Source organism: Grampus griseus, assembly GCF_964374135.1.
Source record: "Grampus griseus genome assembly, chromosome: 3".
NCBI lineage: Eukaryota > Metazoa > Chordata > Mammalia > Artiodactyla > Delphinidae > Grampus > Grampus griseus.
In genome coordinates, this window is record NC_139019.1 from 91,288,345 (window position 1) to 91,313,105 (window position 24,761).

At 36.5% G+C, this 24,761-nt stretch overlaps 1 protein-coding gene across 11 annotated transcripts in view; it reads right to left on the minus strand.

Annotated features, from left to right (window-relative positions):
* The window catches only part of APC (APC regulator of WNT signaling pathway), a 138,970-nt gene that overhangs the window by 59,489 nt on the left and 54,720 nt on the right, over positions 1–24,761 (minus strand). For all 11 annotated transcript variants that reach the window (XM_082650437.1, XM_082650445.1, XM_082650442.1 and 8 more), the window contains 4 exons: positions 21,192–21,276; positions 14,048–14,249; positions 9,672–9,780; positions 7,542–7,655 (listed from right to left, as the gene is read on the minus strand). In XM_082650437.1, the coding sequence (XP_082506563.1) occupies positions 7,542–7,655; positions 9,672–9,780; positions 14,048–14,249; positions 21,192–21,276 (510 nt within the window). The remainder of the gene's footprint in view (positions 1–7,541; positions 7,656–9,671; positions 9,781–14,047; positions 14,250–21,191; positions 21,277–24,761) is intronic.

Below are 24,761 nucleotides of genomic sequence, written 5' to 3' on the forward strand. Positions count from 1 at the left end.
GGAAAAAAAGGACTGGAAAAGACAAAATTGTCATTACTTGCAAACAAAATAACAGTTTGAATGGAAAATCCAAGAAAATCTTAAACTACTAAGACAATCTATTAAAAGAGTTCAGGAAGACTGCTGGACACATAAATCAAATTTAGTAAGTAATTAAAGAAAATCCCATTCACAATGCAACAAAAACTGTAAGATATCTAGGAATAAATGTAAAAAAAAGATGTGTAAGAGTTTTATGAATAATATTATGAAACTTTTTTGAAGGACATAAAATAAGACCTAAATGAACGGAGAGATAAAAAATTAATAACAATACCTAATATTTCCTGAGTGTTTTCTGTTTGCTGGATTCCAAGTGTTTTACATATATTAACTCATTTAATCCTCACATTTTACAGGGAATCATTATTTGTATTTTGCCAATGGGAAAACTGAGACAGAGAGTTTACCCAAGATCACAGTGCTGATACGTGACAGGTAGGGAATTAGAACCCCGGAGGACTGGCTCCAGAGTCACCCTTTCAACCAAGAACCAATCTTTACATTGTAAAGCTATAAATTCTCCTCAAATTAATTATAAATTCAATGTAATTCTAATCAAAAGCCCATAAGGCTTTTCCTTGAATTTGATGAGTAACAAAACAGAATATAAACACATTTTTACAAACAAAAATAAGAAGGACTCACCCTACTAGGTACCAAGATTAATAGCTATAGCAAATAAAACAAATGTGGTTATCAGCGCAGGGACAGAGAAGCTAAAACAGACTAACAGAATGGAGTCTACAAATATCCAGCAAATACAAACTTCTCAGATGCCAGAGACAGCATTACCAATCCATGGGAAAACAGTGGCACATCCAGCAAGTGATAATGGGAAATTTAGTTAACAACATAAATATGCATCGATCTGTGTATATCTGTGTTATGTATATGTGTATACATAATTAATTACATATTATATAATTAATAATATATATTTATTAAATAATCAAAATTACATTGTATATATTAAATAAGTATATATACATTGATATAAAAATCATATGTGTGTGTATATATATATATAATTAGATTCCTACTTCCAAAACATATATAATAGCAAATGTGAGATGAATTAAAGACCTAATTGTAAAAATAAAACATTAAAACTATTAGGAAAAAATACGAGGGTATCTTTAAGGATAGGAAAAGATGTATAAATAGGTCAAAGAAAGCACAAATATGGCAATACAATTAATTTAGCTTTATAACAAAAACTAATTTTGTTATCACGAAGCTAAAGTAGGTAACATATTTGGCAGGGAGGGGTTGTGATATACATTATGTGTAACAGATTGGTATCTAGAGGATATTAAAATACCTCTCAAATACATAAGAATAAGACATTTAACATAATAGAAAATGGGCAAAGGATATGGAAAAATGACAAAATGAAAATCTAATAAATACATGAAAAGATAATCAGCTTCAGCAGTACTCATGGAAGTACAAACTAAATGACAAGATAATGCTTCAAATGCCCACTGACTGTTAATTATAAAATGTGACTCACAATTGCTGAAAAAATCAGGTAAAAGAAACGGGAATTCTCACATATGACTAGGAGAAATGTAAACTGATAAAATCATTTTGAGTGCAATTTGGCACACACTATTCAAAACACTCATACCTTATGACCAGCAATTACGCTTTTAGGTATACACCCTAGAGCAGAGGTCAGCAAATTAGGGCTTGGTAGCCATCTGTATTTATGAATTAAGTTTTACTGAAACACAGCCATGCCCATCTGCTTATATATTGTCATCTATGGTTACCTTCTTGCTACAAAGGCAGAGCTGAGTAGTTACGACAGAGACCATATGGCCACAAAGTCTAAAATATTTACCATACAGCTCTTTAAGAAATAGACTGATTCTTGAACTAGAGAAACTGTTGCGCACGTTTACAGGATATGAATAAGTATGTTTATCAGAGTTGTTTTAACAGTGAAAAATTAGGCATAGAGGAGAGCAGGCACCACCATACTAGGTGCAAATATGTGTTGAACAAATAATGGAGAAAATAAACAACCAAACTGTTAACAGAGATAGCTAGAGACTAACACATGCGTGGGCAAGAGTGGATTTTGTTTCAACTTTCCCTAAATTGTTCCCCAGTCATTCGTATGTTTTACTGGTCATTTACATTTTCTTTTCAATAAATTGAATGATTACATCCTCTGTCCATATAAAAAAGGGTTCTCGGGCTTCCCTGGTGGCGCAGTGGTTGAGAGTCCGCCTGCCGATTCAGGGGACATGGGTTCGTGCCCCGGTCCGGGAGGATCCCACATGCCGCAGAGCGGCTGGGCCCGTGAGCCATGGCCGCTGAGCCTGCGCATCCGGAGCCTGTGCTCTGCAGCAGGAGAGGCCACAACAGTGAGAGGCCCGCGTACCGCCAAAAAAAAAAAAAGAGTTGTCTTTTTCTTATTGTTTGTAGGAATTCTTATAGCACAGGGATATTAACCTTTTCCCCTTACGTGTACAAATATTTTCCCTTAGTTTATTTTCTGCAGGATGAATGTTTTAAATTTTTATGAAATAAATCCTGTTTCCCACCCTGCCTTTATTGCTTATGTTTCCATTCTTAATTAAGATCTCTCTTGTTCTATATTTTCTATTAATTTATGTTTATGTTTTACATTTAGATATTTAATCCACCTATAATTGTTCATGTACAAGATGTGAGTTAGGGATCTAATTCAATTTCTCTTCTACCAAACAGGTTCCTAGTTATACCTATGCGTTTATTGAGTTATTTACCATTTCCCCCCAAATTTATAACTTTTATCATTAAAAGATTCCATATTTTCTTATATCTTTTTCTAGTCTCTATTCTGTTCTATTTGCCTACGTCTATACCTGTGCTATCATACTGTGATCACTACAACACCTTTACAGTAAGTTTTAACAAATGGTAAGGTAAATCCTCACTCATAATTTTCTTAAATATTTTTGGAAATTTTTACTTTGCAAACTTTAGAATCATTTTTCTGGGCTCCAAAAAAAATTTAAGGTTATGACTGGAATTGTATTATATGTCAACTTTTTAAAGGAAGACATTTTTAGGATGTTAAAGTCTTCCCACCTAGGCTTCCTTATTTATTTTTTTCAGCAACAGAGACATCGATGGTTTAATGGATTGGGGGATCTTACACACCTGAAGCAAGGTCCTGGAGTGACACCCCACCATGTGCAGCGGACAGCGGGCAGGACATTGCAGCGGGTTTCCCTCCCGGTGGAAGGGGAGATTTGCTAGTTATAGGGAGAATTACCTCAGGTGGGCTCATTAGTTACCAGGGAAGTCAGCAGAAACTAGCAGAGGGGGAAGTCCCTCACTGCCCCATTGATGAGAGCAATCACCAGCTGGGGCCTGGGGCAAGCCTGCAGGAAGGTCAGTCATGTGAATGGGGTGTAGGTGAAGCAGGCACTGGTTGAGCAGGGGATGTACAGAGAGCAAGACAACAGCCATCTTGGGTGGCCTGATCATACCGCTCCACCCCTCCATACCCTGCATGACCCTTACCAACTGGGTTCGCCCCTCTTCCATGATTCCCTGGGGTCAGGTACGTAGGGGGCACTTCAACCAGATACCCCAAATACAATACAGACAGCAGCATAGGCTCCTCTATTTTTAAGGCCATATTTTGCATCCTTTAGCAATTTTATATTTTTCTTCATGTGGGTATGTTCCAGGTATTTTAAAGTGTCCTGTTACTGTAAACAGGTCGTCCTACCCCATCTTCCATTTCCAAGTGGTAGCTATTGCTACTAGAGAAAACCTACTAATTTTTAATTTTTGTAATGTACCTTAACTCCAGCCACCTTACTCAATTCTCTCATTACCTGAAATATTTTTTGACTCTTCTCTACAGCTTTTCTAGGCAAACAACCATATAATTTACAAATGACAATTATTTGGTCTCTTCCCTTCTAGTTGGAAAATAGTGTAGTATTTAAACAACTTATTTTCTTTCTAACTGAATTAGTGGACCTCCAAACACAGTTAAATAATAGTGATGACAGCAAGCACCCAACCATATTAATGAGTGCAATGGTAATAATCTTATTATTTCTCTATTCAAGTTAATATAAAGTTGGCTTCTGGTTTCTGATACATAATTATTCCTTAAAAAACTTTTACTCTATTCTTATTTTATTTGGAATTTTTATCCATCCTTTCCCCTTGCAAATGAGATCCCACATTTTCTTCTCATGGCTTCTTCAGGTCTTCCTAGGATCCACTTCCCTATGCTCATTAGCTGGCCATAGTCTTACATGTTGAGTCATTTAAACAGAGAGTTAGGAGGGAAAGATGTACTGTGGACAATTACTAACAAATAGCTAACAGAAGCTAGCTATCAGCTACCAGAAGAGGAGCATCTAATTCTTCTTCCCTCATAATTCCAAGGCATAGCAGAACAGTATCAGGGAAATTAAATATGAAGGCAGAATTATGTGAACACTGGTTATGTTGCCCAGCAGCCATCGTAAATTTTTTTTAACGTTTTTATTGGAGTATAATTGCTTTACAATGGTGTGTTAGTTTCTGCTTTATAACAAAGCGAATGAGCTATACATATACACATATCCCCATATCTCCTCCCTCTTGCATCTCCCTCCCACCCTCCCTATCCTACCTCTCTAGGTGGTCACAAAGCACCAAGCTGATCTCCCTGTGCTATGCGGCTGCTTCCCATGAGCTACTTTACATTTGGTAGTGTATATATGTCCATACCACGCTCTTTCTCCCAGATTACCCTACCCCCTCCCCATATCCTCAAGTCCATTCTCCAGTAGGTCTGTGTCTTTATTCCCATCTTGCCCCTAGGTTCTTCAGAACTTTTTTTTTTTAATTCCATATATGTGTGTTAGCATACAGTATTTGTTTTTCTCTTTCTGACTTACTTCTCTCTGTATGACAGACTCTAGGTCCATCCACCTCACTACAAATAACTCAATTTCGTTTCTTTTTATGGCTGAGTAATATTCCATTGTATATATGTGCCACATCTTTATCCATTCATCTGTTGATGGACACTTAGAATGCTTCCACGTCCTGGCTACTGTAAATATAGCTGCAGTGAATATTGTGGTATATGACTATTTTTGAATTATGGTATTCTCAGGGTATATGCCCAGAGGTGGGATTGCTGGGTCATATGAGAGTTCTATTTTTAGTTTTTTAAGGAACCTCCATATTGTTCTCCATAGTGGCTGTATGAATTTACATTCCCACCAACAGTGCAAGAGGGTTCCCTTTTCCCCACACCCTCTCCAGCATTTATTGTTTGTAGATTTTTTGATGATGACCATTCTGACCGATGTGAGATGATATCGCATTGTAGTTTTGATTTGCATTTGTCTAATGATGTTGAGCATTCTTTCATGTGTTTGTTGGCAATCTGTGTATCTTCTTTGGAGAAATGTCTCTTTAGGTCTTCTGCCCATTTTTGGATTGGGTTGTTTGTTTTTTTGATATGGAGCTGCATGAGCTGCTTGTATGTTTTGGAGATTAATCCTTTGTCAGTTGCTTCATTTGCAAATATTTTCTCCCACTCTGAGGGTTGTCTTTTTGTCTTGTTTATGGTTTCCTTTGCTCTGCAAAAGCTTTTAAGTTTCATTAGGTCCCATTTGTTTATTTTTGCTTTTATTTCCATTTCTCTAGGAGGTGGGTGGGTCAAAAAGGATCTTGCTGTGATTTATGTCATAGAGTGTTCTCCTTATGTTTTCCTCTAAGAGTTTGATAGTGTCTGGCTTTACTTTTAGGTCTTTAATCCATTTTGAGTTTATTTTTGTGTATGGTGTTAGCGAGTGTTCTACTTTCATTCTTTTACATGTAGCTATCCAGTTTTCCCAGCACAACTTATTGAAGAGGCAGTCTTTTCTCCACTGTATATTCTTGCCTCCTTTATCAAAGATAAGGTGGGGCTTCCCTGGTGGCACAGTGGTTGAGAGCCTGCCTGCCGATGCAGGGGACATGAGTTCATGCCCAGGTCCGGGAAGATCCCACATGCCACGGAGCGGCTGGGCCTGTGAGCCATGGCTGCTGGGCCTGCGCGTCCGGAGCCTGTGCTCCGCAACGAGAGAGGCCACAACAGTGAGAGGCCCGCGTACCATTAAAAAAAAAAAAAAAAGGATAAGGTGACCATATGTGCATGGGTTTAACTCTGGGCTTTCTATCCTGTTCCATTGATCTATATTTCTGTTTTTGTACCAGTACCATATCGTCTTAATTACTGTAGCTCTGTAGTATAGTCTGAAGTCTGGGAGCCTGATTCCTCCAGCTCCGTTTTTCTTTCTCAAGATTGCTTTGGCTATTTGGGGTCTTTTGTGTTTCCATACACATTGTGAAATTTTTTCTTCTAGTTCTGTGAAAAATGCCAGTGGTAGTTTGATAGGGATTGCACTGAATCTATAGATTGCTTTGGGTAGTATAGTCATTTTCACAATGTTGATTCTTCCAATCCAAGAACATGGTATATCTCTCCATCTGTTGGTATCATCTTTAATTTCTTTCATCAGTGTCTTATAATTTTCTGCATACAGGTCTTTTGTCTCCTTAGGTAGGTTTATTCCTAGATATTTTATTCTTTCTGTTGCAATGGTAAATGGGAGTGTTTTCTTGCACTTTCAGATTTTTCATCATTAGTATATAGGAATGCAAGAGATTTCTGTGCATTAATTTTGTATCCTGCTACTTTACCAAATTCATTGATTAGCTCTAGTAGTTTTCTGGTAGCATCTTTAGGATACTCTATGTATAGTATCATGTCATCTGCAAACAGTGACAGCTTTACTTCTTCTTTTCTGATTTGGATTCCTTTTATTTCTTTTTCTTCTCTGACTGCTGTGGCTAAAACTTCCAAAACTATGTTGAATAACAGTGGTAAGAGTGGGTAACCTTGTCTTGTTCCTGATCTTAGTGAAAATGGTTTCAGTTTTTCACCACTGACGACGATGCTGGCTGTGGGTTTGTCATATATAGCCTTTATTATGTTGAGGTATGTTCCCTCTATGCCTACTTTCTGGAGGGTTTTTATCATAAATGGGTGTTGAATTTTGTCAAAAGCTTTCTCTGCATCTATTGAGATGATCATATGGTTTTTCTCCTTCAATTTGTTAATACGGTATATCACATTGATTGATTTGTGTATATTGGAGAATCCCTGCATTCCTGGGATAAACCCCACTTGATCATGGTGAATGATACTTTTAATGTGCTGTTGGATTCTGTTTGCTAGTATTTTGTTGAGGATTTTTGCATCTTTGTTCATCAGTGATAGATGCATGATCTTTGTGCATCTTTGTGACATCTTTGTCTGGTTTTGGTATCAGGGTCATGGTAAATTATTCTTATTTTGAACTAGTGTCAAAGTAAAGACAGACTTTAACATATCTCTAATAATAAAATTTAATCAATGGTAACAGAGCTGTAATTCATTAGATTCTTAATAGCTCTCTAGCTAGTGCTGTTTCACAGTTTAATAATAAATAAGTTACCTGTGCTCGTTTTTCCATATCCTGGCAAGTACCCAGTTGTTCTTCCATTGCAACTCTGATTTGCCTTGCTTCATATTCCAATTGCCTTCTGGTCATATCTGTCTGTAAGGAAAACTAAAACCACAAATAAAATGGAAACATTAATATCTTGTGTGTTTATCAGTAAAAATAAAAAAGCATATAAGTACCAATAAAGAACATGAATAAGCAAATATGTAAGTTACTGTGCATGAGAGAATTATTTTTTTACTCCAAGGAGTCCTAAAACTTGATTATCGGTGCTATGCTCAGACTGGGTCTCTGATGTGAAATGCAGAGTTGAAACACTTTTATTGCCCCATAGTCACAAACAGCTTTAATTAAATTGTACACTTTCATTTAAAATATATAATTGGGGACTTCCCTGGTGGCACGGTCATTAAGAATCTGTCTGCCAATGCAGGGGACATGGGTTTGAGCCCTGGTCCAGGAAGATCCCACATGCTGCGGAGCAACTAAGCCTGTGTGCCACAACTACTGAGCCTGTGTGCCACAACTACTGAAGTCTGTGCGCCTAGATCCTGTGCTCTGCAACGAGAAGCCACCACAATGAGAAGCCTGTGCACCAAAGAGTAGCCCCTGCTCGCCAGAGGTAGAGAAAGCCTGCACGCAGCAACGAAGACTCAATGCAGCCATAAATAAATAAATTTTATAAATAAATAAATTAAATATATAATCGGTCCAGTTAGGGTAAGCCTATCTTCAGTCACCTTATAATCCTGCTCTGAAGAGGTAGTACTTTGAATTATTAAAAACTAGAATAGTAATGTGGACAACATAGAATAACCAAGAATCAGGTCCATCATCCTTAAGTTTATATGTCAATTTTAGGTACAGACTGTTGTATACATGTAGACTAAACAGAGAGAACTTTCCTATTTGTAAAAAGAAGAAAATGGAATAAAAAAAAGCTTTTATATAATATAATCATTAATTGTGAGACAACACAAACTTTTTGGTAAAAATCCAAATGTGAACCCAAGTTGAAACAAACCAAAAAAAGTACTTCACAGAGTGGGTGTTAATTCATTCAAAATTTTATTTGCCCTTTAACTAAAATTCCAGGTACTGTGGTAACTGCTAGGCATAAAAAAGGATGAAAAGGACAAGGTAAATAAACTTGCAAAGACATGCTCCAAGAGGTGATAAAGGCTAAAAATATGACTAGACAAAATGATAGGTAACAGGGTTATAATGGGCTATGACGAGAGTAAGGAAGTGCTGTAGATTTTTCATGCTCTATACACCCAATAAAAAGCTGCATGTGTGGAATTCCCTGGTGGTCCAGAGGCTAGGACTCTGCGCTTTCATTGCTGAGGGCCTGGGTTCGATCCCTGGTCAGGGAACTAAGATCCCACGAGCCGTGAGGTGGGACCAAAGAAAAGAAAATGAAAAATTTAAGCTAAGAGCGGAAGATATATTTTAATTAGCTTATTTTTTCGCTTTTTAAAAATTATTTTAAAATTTATGGATAACAGTTAAAATATAGTCTTGTTTAAAATTATTAATGTTATTAATGTATTTCAGAAATGTTCTTACATGTGCCATCCCATGAATAAAACAGTTGACATGGAGAGGTTGGGTGAGGAGGAAGAGGCTGACAGAATTAAATTATTTTTTTTTACACAGTTATATTTGCAAAACAAATTTAGTATACCTGCAAAAAGCACTAAGATCCATACCACCAGATACTGTCGTTTGAATAGGACACAAGTTATCTCAAAGATACTTTTAATGCAAAAATTATCTGGCATGAGTCCTGTAATACAGTTCAAAAAACAGACAGATGGTAATAAACATTTCTACAGAGTACGTCTGGTAATTGAACACACAGAATAAAAAACCAGTTTCCTAGTAGAACCCTGAGTCCTTTAGTATTCAAACTTAAGAGGTTTTCTTAACAAGGGACTTAAAATAAATATGCTTGAGCCTAATGAAATGTTATCATCTTTATAAACAAAATTCATTATTATATATTTAGGTTTAAAGTTGGATAAAACATATTACTGTTTACAAATAACTATAAATGCAGTTATAAATTTATATATACTTTTAGATATTACAAATAAGTCACTTTGTCAAGTTACTTACATTTTCAGTTAAAGGAAGACTATCTATTCTTTTAGTGAGATTCTGAAGTTGAGCATAATACCAGTCTTTTTCCTTTTCTTCTTTGTCAAGGTCAGCAAGAAGCAATGATCTGTTTTTCAAAAAAAGTTAAGTTTACACAATGCTAATATAGCACACACAACAGCAGTTCTGATAAGCTGTAACTGTACTGTTCTCTATTTAAAGTATAATGAATAAATGAAAATTTTATTAATTTTGGATTTTTGAAGGTGGGACTTAATACAAGAATAAAAAGTATAATAAAGGAGTAAAGAAAAGCAGTAATTATGCAAAAAACAAACCTAGAGTACAGGGAACTACTGCATTGGACATAGATGTAGCTTTCAGCTTCTCAGCAGTTAAAACAGTAAGAAATATATTGTCACTGTGTAATAAGAGGAAATTATTCTGAGGGAGAGAAACGTTTTCTTAGTTTGGAATTTGAAGATGAATTGTATAAATTCCTCACAACCTAATCGATGATGTCCTCAATAACAATCTATATCAAGATACTCCATATCTGACCATTATAAAGGTAAATGTAAAATAAGAGTGTTAATGGGAAAAAAACAGTAGGTACAAGAAGTATATGATCTATCTCCTTTCATGTGGCTCTTTCCCAAAGCAACCACTATTATCACTCTCGTGTATATATTTCCAGAGATACTCTATAAAAACGCAAGGATATATATATATAATTACATGTACATTTTTTAAACATAAATAGTAGCATATTTTTATATGTGTTGTTCTGTAACTTTTTTTTTCCCACTTAAAAATCTATCTTGGAGATCACTCTGTATCAGAACATAAGGTCCTATGTGTTTTCTGCTAGCTGCAAAGATATTCATGAATCCATACAGGGATAAACTATAACTGGTTCTATGTTGGAGAGCATTTAGGATCTTTCTAATCTTTTGCTATTACAAACAATGCTGCACTGAATATCCTTATACATAAGTTCATTTCACAAATGTGCAAGCATGTACAGAAGATAAATTCCTAGGGTATGTAAATTTTAAAATTACTGCCCTTATTAGGTATTGTACCTATTTATGCTCTTGCCACCTTCACCAATGCAAACATTTTATCAAATGTTTAAAAAATTTTTACATACCTAGGATTTTAAGAAATGGTACATCACTATGGTTGTAATTTGATTTTTATTAGTATGAGTAAGGTTAAGTATTTTTTCAAGTTTAAAATCCACTTGTATTTCCATTTCTGTGACTTTTTCTTATTTATAGGACCTCTTCTATATTAAGAATGATAGCACTTTGTCAGTTATAAATATTTTTTCTCAGTTTACACTTGTTTTTTCACTATGTTTTTGCCATGTAGAAAATTTTAATTTTCCCGTAGTCAGATCTGAGGATATTTTTTATTATGGCTTCTGGGGTTTGCTCCTACACAGAGTTGTTCCCCACTCTGACACTGTTACTTTAAAATTCTATTTGATTATATTTTCTTGAAGAATATGTATGCATGTGAGTATGGAAGGTTCTATTCTTGCTAAAATTCCCTTTCCTTTACTGAGAAGCAATTTAAAAAATAAGAAATAAGCCTTTACTTTTGATGTGGCAACCTCAGTAGTGAGGGAATCCATGGGAAGGAAGCCAGGCCCTGGTTATGATGTAACAACCTGGGGTGGGGGAGGTGTGCTGACCAATGAGAAGCTGTCCCCTCCCTTCCATTTTTGACGAAAGAACCAGGAGAAAGCAATGTAGAAATCTTGAATCTCTTTCACAGGCTGGATACTAAAACTGACATAAAAATGAGATCTGATTCTATTTTTCAATGTTCCCTGGTGAGTACCTGTAGGATCTACCAGGACTAAGGTGGGGAAATAAGGGATAGATGGAGATGCTATTTCCTCTGATTACTCTCCAATAAATAGGCTTATTTAAATAAGATTTGGGTGCTAAAAGTGCTTAAACGGATAGGCTAATGTTAGTGATGGTCGTGGAGTGAGGAAAATGTTAAGGAGAAGAGGGGCAAGTTGTTACTCTCAAGTTTAAGATCGAACTGTGGCAAAATGCTCTGGGGAAGCAAAAGTTACCAAGTCTTGAGCCAGCATGATAACAAGTGGTTAGCTGAGAGTAGCTGATCTTGTAACTTACACAACAGCGCTTAAGACTCAACACTGAAACAAGGTCCAGACCCAGAAGCTGGTGGGTCTCTATGGTTTGTTTAGTGTACTAATGGCTTATTTAGTGACTGTCAAGAGTCTTCTTTAAAATGTAAATCTCATGTCTTCTTAGTCCTCTAGCTAATTCAAGATCATCTAGAAGAGCATGGCACATGTATTATGCACTTAAATATTTGTTAAATGTATTAATGGCTAATGTGACAATGGCTGCCTATTGAGTGTATCAGACATAGTGCTAAGTACTTTTTAAAAAATCGAATTTTATCCTCACAACATCTTTTAAGGTAGTTATTCTTCTTCTTTTTTTTTTTTTTTGCAATACGCGGGCCTCTCACTGCTGTGGCCTCTCCCGTTGCGGAGCACAGGCTCCGGACGCGCAGGCTCAGCAGCCATGGCCCACGGGCCCAGCCACTCCGCGGCATGTGGGATCCTCCTGGACCGGGTCACGAACCCATGTCCCCTGAATCGGCAGGCGGACTCTCAACCACTGCGCCACCAGGGAAACCCTAGGTAGTTATTCTTATGCTAATTTTACAGACTGGAAAACTGAAGTTCAGAAAGGTTATGGACCTGGGTCTGAGTCCTGGCTTGACTACTTTTTAACACTTATCTCAATTATCTTGGGCAATACAGAAAACAAGAAAAAAAAGAAAGAGACACAGAGGTAGTTGATCTATGACTTAAGGGATATCTAGAAATCTATGATATCTAGTTGATCTATGACTTAAGGGATATCTAGAGGGAGAAAAATCATCAAAGAAATAACAGAATTTTCAAAAGCTGAAGAAAATACATTTCCAGAGAAAAAGGGCACAGTGAGCATACAGCATGATGAATCAACAAAACACATATACCAAGGCATTCTGAAAGCTTCAGAAGAAGAAAAATGGTTCCCTGGAAAGGAATGTGAATCAGACCGATATTAAATTTTTCATCAGTGACATTGATTACGAAGAAGGAAAATAAGTTTGAGCCTAGACCTATCCAAACTATCAGGTGTGAGAGCAAAATAAAGATTTTGTCACATAAACAAGAACTAAATTTACCTCCAAACACAGTGAAAACTAAGAGGACACAAGATATATCAGAACTACACACACATATACTCTCCCCCCTCTCTCTCTGCTAATAAAATTAGACTTTTATCTACATGAAGCAAAGTAAGTTCCTAGGAAAGTCAGTATGCTCACATTCCTCTTAACAGAGCTCAAAGGGGACAAAGAGATGGAAGATTGTAGACCCTAGTTATTAGCTTCTTATTTTTCAGGATAGTGTTTCCTAGACTCTCAGAAACAGTCGCGATTCAAGGTATGAAACAGAGACTCATGTAAACTCAGAAGAGTAAAGAAAGCTTAACACTATTTCCGGTCCAGATGATTATCCCTATTTTTAGAGATGGACAAACCTGAAACCAGAGGGAAAGTAGTAAAAGGTCTTTTGCCTCTCAGTGAGATATGCTAGGCATTTTCCATATATTAATATTCATTTTTCATAACTCCACAAGGTAGAATCATATCCCTATTTTACAGAAGGGAATGACACAAAAATTTAATGACTTGACCAAGGTCCCAGAGGTAATATGTAACATTTATACATTTGAATATTTCTTGAAAGTCTAATACAACTTTTAGGAATATAAATATAATATGGTATTTATCACACATAAAGGAATTTATACGTTTTTAGAAGGTACAAAACACTTGACAAAGTTCCTAATAACGATATATATTCTGATACTCGTAGTGAGATGATTTGAACTTCAAGAAGAAAAGAATTAATACGCTAGCTCTGAGAAACCAGAACTTATTCTATGTCAAGTAATGTTTTTTAGACTTGGAAACTGATAAATTAAAAAATGCTTCATTTGTGGCCCCTTGTGATAGGCCTTTAATAATGGAAACAGTCATCTTATACTGGATCTAGTAGTTATTTAAGATCATGTGTATTACTCAATGTACAGAGCATGTGAGTATTTAAGTGACAAAGTAGAAGTTCAGAATCCCAAGAAATCGCCTCCTTTACATTTTTTCGATTTAAGGTAAGTACAATCAACAACATACTGTTTTTGAGATAATAAAGGCAAAATGCTCTCTGTTTGTGATCAACCACCATACACGCTTCATAATTCCTATCTTGTATCATTAAAAAATGACAAAATACTAGCTAAAATTGGAGCATACAAGTTTACTATTTAATGAAGAAAAGTTACCTCTCTTTTTCAAGTTCTTCTAAATAACCGGTATTTTCTCTGCTTCCATTTACAAACCCTCTTCTCGGAAATGAACCCATAGGAACAGGACTGCACTCTCCTGAACGACTAGATACAGATCCTTCTCGGCTTCCGTAAGAACGGAGGGACATTTTTGACCGTAGTTTCACTCCAGGAAAATTACTGCTATCTAAGTTAAGTTCTAAATAAAATACAGACAAGTTTTTATAAAACAATTGCTTTAAGTGCTCTAAAATATTGCTAATGCAATTATATTATCTTTCTATTTTTTAACATCTTTATTGGAGTATAATTTCTTTACAATGGTGTGTTAGTGTCTGCTTTATAACAAAGTGAATCAGCTATACATATACATATATCCCCATATCTCTTCCCTCTTGCGTCTCCCTCCCACCCTCACTATGTGGTCACAAAGCACTGAGCTGATCTCCCTGTGCTATGCAGCTGCTTCCCACTAGCTATCTATTTTACATTTGGTAGTGTATGTGTCCATGCCACTCTCTCACTTTGTCCCAGATTACCCTTCCCCCTCCCCATATCTTCAAGTCCATTCTCTAGTAGGTCTGTGTCTTTATTCCCATCTTGCCCCTAAGTTCTTCAGAACTATTTTTTTAAATGCCATATATGTATGTTAGCATACGGTATTTTTTTTAACATCTTTATTGGAGTATAATTGCTTTACAATGGTGTGTTAGTTTGCGCTTTATAACAAAGTGAATCAGTTATACATATACATATGATCCCATACCTTTTCCCTCTTGCGTCTCCCTCCCTCCCACCCTCCCTATCCCACCCCTCTAGGTGGTCACAAACCACCTAGCTGATCTCCCTGTGCTATGCGGCTGCTTCCCACGAGCTATCTATTTTACGTTTGGTAGTGTATATATGTCCATGCCAGTCTCTCTGTCACAGCTTACCCTTCCCGCTCCCCATATCCTCAAGTCCATTCTCTACTAGGTTTGTGTCTTTATTTCCGACTTACCCCTAGGTTCTTCATGACCTTTTTTTTTCTTAGATTCCTATGTGTTAGCATATGGTATTTGTTTTTCTCTTTCCGACTTACTTCACTCTGTATGACGGACTCTAGGTCCATCCACCTCACTACAAATATCTCAATTTTGTTTCTTTTTATGGCTGAGTAATATTCCATTGTACATATGTGCCACATCTTCTTTATCCACTCATCTTTTGGTGGGCATTTAGGTTGCTTCCATGTCCTGGCTATTGTAAACAGAGCTGCAATGAACATTGTGATACATGATTGTTTTTGAATTATGGTTTTCTCAGGGTATATGCCCAGTAGTGGGATTGCTGGGTCATATGGTAGTTCTATTTTTAGTTTTTTAAGGAACCTCCATACTGTTCTCCATAGTGGCTGTATCAATTTACATTCCCACCAACAGTGCAAGAGTGTTCCCTCTTCTCCACACCCTCTCCAGCATTTACTGTTTCTAGATTTTTTGATGATGGCCATTCTGACTGGTGTGAGATGATATCTCATTGTAGTTTTGATCTGCATTTCTCTAATGATAAATGATGTTGAGCATTCTTTCATATGTTTGTTGGCAATCTGTATATCTTCTTTGGACAAATGTCTATTTAGGTCTTCTGCCCAACTTTGGATTGGGTTGTTTGTTTTTTTGTTATTGAGCTGAATGAGCCGCTTGTAAATCTTGGAGATTAATCCTTTGTCAGTTGCTTCATTTGCAAATATTTTCTCCCATTCTGAGGGTTGTCCTTTGGTCTTGTTTATAGTTTCCTTTGCTGGGCAAAGGCTCTTAACTTTCATTAGGTCCTATTTGTTTATTTTGGTTTTTATTTCCTTTTCTCTAGGAGGTGGGTCAAAAAGGATCTTGCTGTGATTTATGTCATAGAGTGTTCTGCCTATGTTTTCCTCTAAGAGTTTGATAGTTTCTGGCCTTACATTTAGGTCTTTAATCCATTTTGAGTTTATTTTTGTGTATGGTGTTAGGGAGTGTTCTAATTTCATACTTTTACATGTACCTGTCCAGTTTCCCCAGCACCACTTATTGAAGAGCGGTCTTCTCTCCACTGTATATTCTTGCCTCCTTTATCAAAGATAAGGTGACTATATGTGCATGGGTTTAACTCTGGGCTTTCTATCCTTTTCCATTGATCTATATTTCTGTTTTTGTGCCAGTACCATATTGTTTTGATTACTGTAGCTTTGTAGTATAGTCTGAAGTCCAGGAACCTGATTCCTCCAGCTCCATTTCTTTCTCAAGATTGCTTTGGCTATTTGGGGTCTTTTGTGTTTCCATACACTTTGTGAAATTTTTTATTCTAGCTCTGTGTAAAATGCCAGTGGTAGTTTGATAGGGATTGCATTGAATCTATAGATTTCTTTGGGTAGTATAGTCATTTTCACAATGTTGATTATTCCAATCTAAGAATATGGTATATCTCTCCATCTGTTGGTATCATCTTTAATTTCTTTCACCAGTGTCTTATAATTTTCTGCATACAGGTCTTTTGTCTCCTTAGGTAGGTTTATTCCTAGATGTTTTATTCTTTTTGTTGCAATGGTAAATGGGAGTATTTTCTTGATTTCACTTTCAGATTTTTCATCATTAGTGTATAGGAATGCAAGAGATTTCTGTGCATTAAGTATGTATCCTGCTACTTTACCAAAATTCATTGATTAGCTCTAGTAGTTTTCTGATAGCATCTTTTGGATTCTCTATGTATAGTATCATGTCATCTGCAAACAGTGACAGCTTTACTTCTTCTTTTCTGATTTGGATTCCTTTTATTTCTTTTTCTTCTCTGATTGCTGTGGCTAAAACTTCCAAAACTATGTTGAATAATAGCGGTGAGAGTGGGCAACCTTGTCTTGTTCCTGATCTTAGTGGAAATGATTTCAGTTTCTCACCACTGAGAACAATGTTGGCTGTAGGTTTGTCATATATGGCCTTTATTATGTTGAGGTAAGTTCCCTCTATGCCTATTTTCTGGAGGGTTTTTATCATAAATAGGTGTTGAATTTTGTCGAAAGCTTTCTCTGCATCTATTGAGATGATATGGTTCTTCTCCTTCAATTTGTTAATATGGTGTATCACATTGATTGATTTGCGTATATTGAAGAATCCTTTCATTCCTGAGATAAACCCCAATTTATCATGGTGTATGATCCTTTTACTGTGCTGTTGGATTCCGTTTGCTAGTATTTTGTTGAGGATTTTTGCATCTATGTTCATCAGTGATATTGGCCTGTAGTTTTGTTTCTTTGAGACATCTTTGTCTGGTTTTGGCATGAGGGTGATGGTGGCCTCGTAGAATGAGTTTGGGAGTGTTCCTCCATCTGCTATACTTTGGAAGAGTTTGAGAAGGATAGGTGTTAGCTCTTCTCTAAATGTTTGATAGAATTCGCCTGTGAAGCCATCTGGTCCTGGGCTTTTGTTTGTTGGAAGATTTTTAATCACCGTTTCAATTTCAGTGCTTGTGATTGGTCTGTTTATATTTTCTATTTCTTCCTGGTTCAGTCTCGGAAGGTTGTGCTTTTCTAAGAATTTGTCCATTTCTTCCAGGTTGTCCATTTTATTGGCATGTAGTTGCTTGTCGTAATCTCTCATGATCCTTTGTATTTCTGCAGTGTCAGTTGTTACTTCTCTTTTTTCATTTCTAATTCTATTGATTTGAGTCTTCTCCTTTTTCTTGATGAGTCTGGCTAATGGTTTATCAATTTTGTTTATCTTCTCAAAGAACCAGCTTTTAGTTTTATTGATCTTTGCTACTGTTTCCTTCTTTTCCTTTTCATTTATTTCTGATCTGATCTTTATGATTTCTTTCCTTCTGCTAATTTTGGGTTTTTTTTGTTCTTCTTTCTCTAATTTCTTTAGGTGTAAGGTTAGGTTGTTTATTTGAGATGTTTCTTGTTTCTTAAGGTAGGATTGTATTGCTATAAACTTCCCTCTTATAACTGTTTTTGCTGCATCCCATAGCTTTGGGGTCATTGTGTTTTCATTGTCATTTGTTTCTAGGTATTTTTTGATTTCCTCTTTGACTTCTTCAGTGGTCTCTTGGTTATTAAGTAGTGTATTGTTTAGCCTCCATGTGTTTGTATTTTTTACAGATATTTTCCTGTAATTGATATCTAGTCTCATAGCGTTGTGGTTGGAAAAGATACTTGATACGAGTTCAATTTTCTTAAATTTACCAAGGCTTGATTTGTGACCCATGATATGATCTATCCTGGAGAATGTTCCATGAGCACTTGAGAAGAAAGTGTATTCTGTTGTTTTTGGATGGAATGTCCTATAAATATCAATTAAGTCCATCTTGTTTAATGTATCATTTAAAGCTTGTGCTTCCTTATTTATTTGCATTTTGGATGATCTATCCTTTGGTGAAAGTGGGGTGTTAAAGTCCCCTACTATGATTGTGCTACTGTCGATTTCCTCTTTTATGGCTGTCAGTACTTGCCTTATGTATTGAGGTGCTCCTATGTTGGCTGCATAAGTATTTACAACTGTTATATCTTCTTCTTGGATTGATCCCTTAATCATTATGTAGTGTCCTTCTTTGTCTCTTGTAATAAATAGTCTTTGTTTTAAAGTTTATTTTGTCTGATATGAGAATTGCCACTCCAGCTTTCTTTCGATTTCCATCTGCATGGAATATCTTTTTCCATCCCCTCATTTTCAGTCTGTATGTGTCTCTAGGTCTGAAGTGGGTGTCTTGTAGACAGCATATATATGGGTCTTGTTTTTGTATCCATTCAGCCAGTCTATGTCTTTTGGTTGGAGCATTTAATCCATTTACATTTAAAGTAATTATCGATATGTATGTTCCTATTCCCATTTTCTAAATTGTTTTGGGTTTGTTATTGTAGGTCTTTTCCTTCTCTTGTGTTTCCTGCCTAGAGAAGTTCCTTTAGCATTTGTTGTAAAGCTGGTTTGGTGGTGCTGAATTCTCCTAGCTTTTGCTTGTCTGTAAAGGTTTTAATTTCTCTGTCCAATGTGAATGAGATCCTTGCTGGGTAGAGTAATCTTGGTTGTAGGTTTTTCCCTTTCATCACTTTAAATATGTCCTGCCACTCCCTTCTGGCTTGCAGAGTTTCTGCTGAAAGATCAGCTGTTGACCTTATGGGGATTCCCTTGTATGTTATTTGTTTCTTTTCCCTTGCTGCTTTTAATATTTTTTCTTTGTATTTAATTTTTGATAGTTTGATTAATATGTGTCTTGGCGTGTTTCTCCTTGGATTTATCCTGTATGGGACTCCCTGTGCTTCCTGGACTTGATTAGCTATTTCCTTTCCCATATTAGGGAAGTTTTCAACTATAAACTCTTCAAATATTTTCTCAGTCCCTTTCTTTTTCTCTTCTTCTTCTGGGACCCCTATAATTCAAATGTTGGTGCGTTTAATGTTATCCCAGATGTCTCTGAGACTGTCCTCAATTCTTTTCATTCTTTTTTCTTTATTCTGCTCTGCAGCAGTTATTTCCACTATTTTATCTTCCAGGTCACTTATCCGTTCTTCTGCCTCAGTTATTCTGCTATTGATCCCTTCTAGAGAATTTTTAATTTCATTTATTGTGTTGTTCATCACTGTTTGTTTGCTCTTTAGTTCTTCTAGTTCCTTGTTAAACATTTCTTGTATTTTCTCCATTCTATTTCCAAGATTTTGGATCATCTTTACTATCATTATTCTGAATTCTTTTTCAGGTAGACTGCCTATTCCCTCTTCATTTGTTAGGTCTGGTGGGTTTCTGCCTTGCTCCTTCATCTGCTGTGTGTTTCTCTGTCTTCTCATTTTGCTTAACTTACTGTGTTTGGGGTCTCCTTTTCGCAGGCTGCAGGTTCGTAGTTCCCATTGTTTTTGGTGTCTGCCCCCAGTGGCTAAGGTTGGTTCAATGGGTTGTGTAGGCTTCCTGGTGAAGGGGACTAGTGCCTGTGTTCTGGAGGATGAGGCTGGATCTTGTCTTTCTGGTGGGCAGGTCCACGTCTGGTGGTGTGTTTTGGGGTGTCTGTGGCCTTATTATGATTTTAGGCATCTTTTCTGCTAATGGGTGGGGGTGTGTTCCTGTCTTGCTAGTTGTTTGGCATAGGATGTCCAGCATTGTAGCTTGCTGGTCGTTGAGTGGAGCTGGGTCTTGGCCTTGAGATGGAGATCTCTGGGAGATTTCTGCCGTTTGATATTACGTGGAGCTGGGATGTCTTTTGGGGACGAATGTCCTGAACTTAGCTCTCCCACCTGAGAGGCACAGTCCTCATGCTTGGTTGGAGCACCTAGAGCCTGTAACCCACACTGCTGGTCACACAGAAATCCATGGGTCAGTGAGGACAGGTGAAACTTGAGTCTGGTTTCAACTCAAACTTGAACTCCAGAGATAACCTGTCAGGTGAACGCAGACCCCCGTGGAGAAAACTTTACATGCAGCGCAGTGAACCACCCTGTGACTCCCTCCTCAGCACCTCCTGGCGGTTCTATCTTTTAAAACTGAAATCTTTGGTTCATATTTTAGCCCTCTGATTTTAAGCCATTTTATAATGTAACTGATAATACATTATATATATTACATAAAGCCTATAGGAGTACTAAATTATGGCAGCTATTGAGCAGCAAATTTATGTAGGAAACGGAAGAAATCCTATCACAAATGCTGATGCTCAGAGAAATTCATTGACTCCTGGTTCTATAAGAGAAACAGTCCCACAAAAAGTCAGGCCATATGTATGAAGATAAAGCACTTCTATCCTGGACGGAACAAAGAAGGTCACTGACTCCTTCAAATGAAGCAGTGGGCCCAGTTTGTGGCATATAGCTTATTAAAGGCCTATTTAGTGACTAGTGGAACAGCAACGAGTTTTAGAAAGAGCTGAAAATTATCAAGGAAGTAATCTAAAATAGTTTATTCAAAGCCAAGAAAACCCAATACCAACATTCTAATCAAGAGAAGCTGTACTTGGGTATATACACCTAAAGCTGACAACTAGACCTTAAAAAAATTACTTTAAAACACTTTTTAAAAATCTACCTTTGATATATGTATATGTATAGCTGATTCACTTTGTTATAAAGCAGAAACTAACACACCACTGTAAAGCAATTATACTCCAATAAAGATGTTAAATAAATAAATAAATAAATAAATAAATCTACCTTTGAGACGCTCTAATAAATCAATCTGTCCAGATGAAGCCATAGCTTCATCTTCAATACTTCCTTGTAGTTGTTTAAGTACTTCCTGTAAAAAAGAACACAATATATTAACATGACAAAATTCTAAGTAATTTTTTTTTAATAATATGAACTTAATTTTTTAAATTTTTAAAAAACTTTTTGGCTGCATTGGGTCTTCGTTGCTGTGTGTGGGCTTCTCATTGCAGTGGCTTCTCTTGTTGCAGAGATGGGCTCTAGGCACGCAGGCTCAGTAGTTGTGATGCGTAGGCTCAGTAGTTGTGGCTCATGGGCTCTAGAGCACAGGCTCAATAGTTGTGGCTCATGGGCTTAGCTGCTCCATGGCATGTGGGATCTTCCTGGACCAGAGATCAAACCCGTGTCCCCTGCATTGGCAGGCAGATTCTTAACTACTGTGCCACGAGGGAAGTCCCCTAAATAACTTTTTGAAGACATGCTTCTACATTTCTTGGCATTTAGGTCTGCTTGGGGAACAAAGTGATTTCAGATCTATCTGAAAACGTATCATAAATTGTAAAGTACTCTACATATATTACCTATTGCTAATTATGAATAATAAATTATAGCCCAACAACAGTGATATTTTGTGATAATGGTGATTATGGGTAGTCCCCATGCAATATACTATATATATGGAATAGTTAAGATATATTATCTGCAACTTCTGAAATAATATAGCAAACTGGATCATTCTCATCTTTCAGAGAGATCAACTGAGACTCAAAGACTTGCCCGAGGCACAAAAGCTAGTTATCTGTTTAAAATCCATGTCTCTTAAGCTTATACCAACATGGCCATGAAAAACACCAGATTAACACAGTATGCTGTTTTATTTAACACCCCAATAAACAGCAAGCTTTTATATACTACATTTATGTACATTCTGCTAGTACACTGATTTATAATCAGCAGATAGTTAAGTGACTGTATGCTCACTGTCTCCTGACTTTTGATCCATTATTTCCTTTCCCATCTAAATCCTTCTGTTAATAAACTTTTGTCAAAGAAGGTTGGGAACTTTCATCTTCTATTAGTTTTTCTGTAATTTATATACATTTACATTTTATATATTCTGAGGCATCCCATTCTAGTTCACAGCAAAATCTTTTGTTGGCCAACTAGGTTTCCAAATGCAAAACAGTGTATTTGAACATTTACAATCTTATAGCTATGGGTAGTGTTCCTCTATATGAAAAATGATCCATAAATAGATTGAAAAGGAAATCTGTCAAAAAGTGAGTAAATGTAGCAAAGACAACTTCACTGGTTTACCTTGACAGTGACATTATAAGCATTAAGAAAAGAATCCCTATGTTAACAACAAGAAATAGCCTGTGACCTTAAGATTTGACCTTCAAATAATAGACCATGTTGGAGGTTGAAAGGCTTAGATAAGTAGACTTGGGACGTGGAGGTGACGGATATCCACGTTCAGAAATTATGTCAGAGTGTATCACAACTGTGGGATAGGAAATAAATTTGCACAGGGATGCCTTTCTCGAATGAATGTAGATTACTCTAAAACATTTAGTATAAACATCAGGACACCATCTCTTCCATAAAGTTTGAGATTACCACTGTAGGCTACCTGCAGTGTTTAGGATCCCAATTCTCCTTCCATCCACTGCTGCTTGTAGTCTTTCAATGATCCTTTAATCTTATCACTATTTCTTATAATCCCCAGTCTCACAATTCAACAACTACCTTTCTCAAATAACTTCCAATTATATGTCTAATCCTAACCTCACTTGCAAATTTCAGACTCACTTTCCCAGTATGACTGATAGATGCTTTACATTCAGTGCATCTGGATGAGATGCACTGCACATGTAAATGTCCGAACTACCATTTTGTGTCACTAAAACCTGTTCTTCGCCTTGTATTCCTTCAGTTAAATGGCAGTAGCCTTCTTTTGTACCTCCAGGCTCAAATCCTCAGCATCCCCTCCTTCATCTTCCCAATCAGTTATCAAATTCTGTATTCTAGCTCTATTATCTCTCTTATAGCCATCTCTTTTCTATTCTTACTGTCACTATCCTGATTATTAACCTCAAAACTACTAAAATAAACTCCTAAATGGTCCTACCTTGCACAGAACTATCAGAGTAAGCCTTTTAAAACACAGCTTTGATCAGGTCTCTCTTTATACAAGATTATTCTCCAAAGCCTATCATCAAGAGTTCGCAGTGGTATTCTATGGAAGTTAGAATTGCAAGCAAATTTTTTGCTTGTTTTTGGTTTCCTAATTTTAAAACAACAGGTATTACAAAAAAAATATTGTTTTTAGAAAAGGTACAAGTACTTAAGAGTTCAAAAACAACAAGAAAAAGAAATCTTTGGCATCTCATAGGACATATACCTGATTTTTCAAAACTAATGGCACATTAACTGTTTTTAAAAAACATGTTAAAAAATAATAAAGAAAAACTAAAATAACACCAACAATAGAAATTAAAAGGCTATATAAACCTGCATGTCCAACAATAAGGATTAAATAAATTTATGGCATTAGCCATACAATGGAATATTACAGAACTATGAAAATATTATAAAATAAAAAGATGACTTATATTAAATTAAAAAGCATGCTTCAAAATACGATCCCATTAAATGCATGCCTGCATAAAATGCACAGAGAGAAAAATATACACATTATCAAAGGTTACTGCTGGTATTAAAAACATTTTTTAAATGGGTGATTTTGATATCTCTTTTTGTTTGCCCATATTTCCTAATTTTTAAAAACAGTAAATATGCACAGCTTGTAATATGTTTTTTTTAAGTTTCTGTGCATGTGGTTAGAAGTCTGTTGATAAAAGTTCTAACCACAAAAGTAAATAAAACTATTGAAATTTGGGCTTCCCTGGTGGCGCAGTGGTTGGGAGTCCGCCTGCCGATGCAGGGGACACGGGTTCATGCCCCGGTCCGGGAGGATCCCGCATGCCGCGGAGCGGCTGGGCCCGTGAGCCATGGCCGCTGGGCCTGCGCGTCCGGAGCCTGTGCTCCGCAACGGGAGAGGCCACAGCAGTGAGAGGCCCGCATACAGCAAAAAAAAAACAAACAAACAAACAAAAAAAAAACTATTGAAATTTAAGGTTTAAAAAAATTTTTTTTAAGACTTTCAAAGCAGCCACCTTGGAAGCTACTCATTCCAATATGTTCCATTAAACTTTTTTGTACATTCTGAGTTATGAACCTCACCAAAAAAAGAAAAAAAAATGCACACGTTATTAATTCATAGTTAGATCCAGTTACCTTCCCTCAAGATGACATCATCCAGCATGACTACATTACTCACTACTTTGCTGTGAATAGTTTATGGCTATTCCATGATAAAAATTAGCCCTAATTTTTTTTCTGCTTTACTGAGATACAACATACATATGAAAAGTACACCAATATTAAGTTTCTGATGTAATCTAAGTATCCATGTAATCACTACCCAGGGAAGACACAGAACATTTCCAGCATCTCAGAAGGTTCCCTTTTGTCCCTTACCAATCAATATTCACTCCCCAGAGGTAACCAGTA